At 69.6% G+C, this 1,470-nt stretch overlaps 1 protein-coding gene across 1 annotated transcript in view; it reads left to right on the plus strand.

Moving 5' to 3' along the window:
• Window positions 1–1,280: 1,280 nt before the first annotated feature.
• Window positions 1,281–1,470, plus strand: part of SMIM24 (small integral membrane protein 24) — a 2,442-nt gene continuing 2,252 nt past the window's right edge. Inside the window, exon 1 of the mRNA XM_077751826.1 lies at window positions 1,281–1,419. Within this exon, the coding sequence (XP_077607952.1) occupies window positions 1,353–1,419 (67 nt within the window). The 5' untranslated portion in view covers window positions 1,281–1,352. The remainder of the gene's footprint in view (window positions 1,420–1,470) is intronic.

The raw sequence follows: 1,470 nt of genomic DNA on the forward strand, positions 1-1,470 counted from the left end.
CGCCGCGGCCCCCGCCCCCGCTCCCCGCCGCCCTTCCATCGCCTTCAAGGGCCCACCTGCTCGGAGCTCCTTCTGGAGGCTGAACTGAGCTGGGCCCTGCCCTCGGGCCTGGGGCGGGGGCTTGGACCCCTTGGGCGGTTGTGTAGACTGCGCTCGTGTGAGCAGGATCCCTTGTCCGCTGGCCTGCCCTGGCCGGGCACGGAGCCTTCTCTCTCTTGGCTGCCGGTTGCCAGCGGTTAGTCGCTGGCACCTTCCGCCTGCGTCCGCGGAGCCCCAGAGCCTAATCCGGCCGGGCCTCCACCGGGAAGGCTTTTTTTAAAGTAGCGACCATGGTGGTTCCCCTCGGCCCAGCGCTGGGCTCGCGCCTGCCACTCTGCTCCGGGGCCTTCTCCGCGGATTATCTCATTTGATTCTCCCGGGCAGGACCTACTGCCCCCATGTAACAGATGGGACAATGGGGGCACGAAGTCCAGAGATGACTTGCTCGCAGCAGAGAGAACTTTCTGCGGAAAGAGGCCAGTTCCGTGACCTGCCTTGGGAAGCAGAAGCCCCCGGAGGGGGGGGGTTCCTGCCACCCCTCGTCTCCCGAATCTGCTCGGCCCGCCCCCTCTCGCCTCCTTCCCAGGCTCTGCTGCTGGGTCTGCGGGTCTCTGGGGTCCTGACTTCCCAGCGAACCCGAGAATTCCCGGACGACAGGGCCTGAGGCTTCCTCCCTCCCTCTGAGGGCTTTGCGCAGGACATGGCACACAGCAGGGGTTCCCATGTGCCACCTGGGTGGTGGCGCTGCGCCCGTTGTCTATAGTCAGACCCCAGGGAGGGAGGAGGCCCGGGTGGGCAGAGGCGCTCCGACACTGGCATCCCNTGAGTCAGCCGCTGCCCGGGCCGCCCGGCCTCCAGCCGTCAGGGCGCGGCTGCCCCTCGAGCCGGACAGTGGGCACGTGGCCCGTCGCTTCTCGCCCCTGTGTTCATCCCAGCGACCCGGGAGCCAGGACGAGGCTGGTGGAGACGGGGGCCTGGGTGCAGATCCCAGCTCCAGAAATTTCCACGGGACCTCTGTGCTCCTGGCATCCTGGAGCTTCTCTGCAGACTGGAGCCCTAACATTCGGTGGGGAGTTCGGAGACGCAGGGGTGCCCGGAGGCCCGCTCCGCCCGGCCCCTGCAGCAGGCCGGCTCGGCTGGCAGGGCAGAGGCCGGGCGTTCACTGTGATCCCGGGTCCAGAGTCTGACCTGCCCGTGGGGAGGAGGAGGGGAAGGGCGAGGGGAGGGGCGAAGGGGGGCCCCACCCCGGGGCCGCCGCGCTGAGCCTCATCCCGCCGACCCTGCCTGTGCGTGGCTGCCGCTCCTCCGTGGCCATGGGGACCCTGGGGACGCTCTTCCTGCTCGGCGCCCTGCTGCTGTCACCCGCCGAGGCTCAGGAGGGTAGGGCTCTGACCTGGACCTGGGGGCGGGGGGTGGGGAGCGGTCGTGGGG

This window comes from Crocuta crocuta, unplaced genomic scaffold (assembly GCF_008692635.1).
Source record: "Crocuta crocuta isolate KB4526 unplaced genomic scaffold, BGI_CrCroc_1.0 scaffold110, whole genome shotgun sequence".
Lineage (NCBI taxonomy): Eukaryota > Metazoa > Chordata > Mammalia > Carnivora > Hyaenidae > Crocuta > Crocuta crocuta.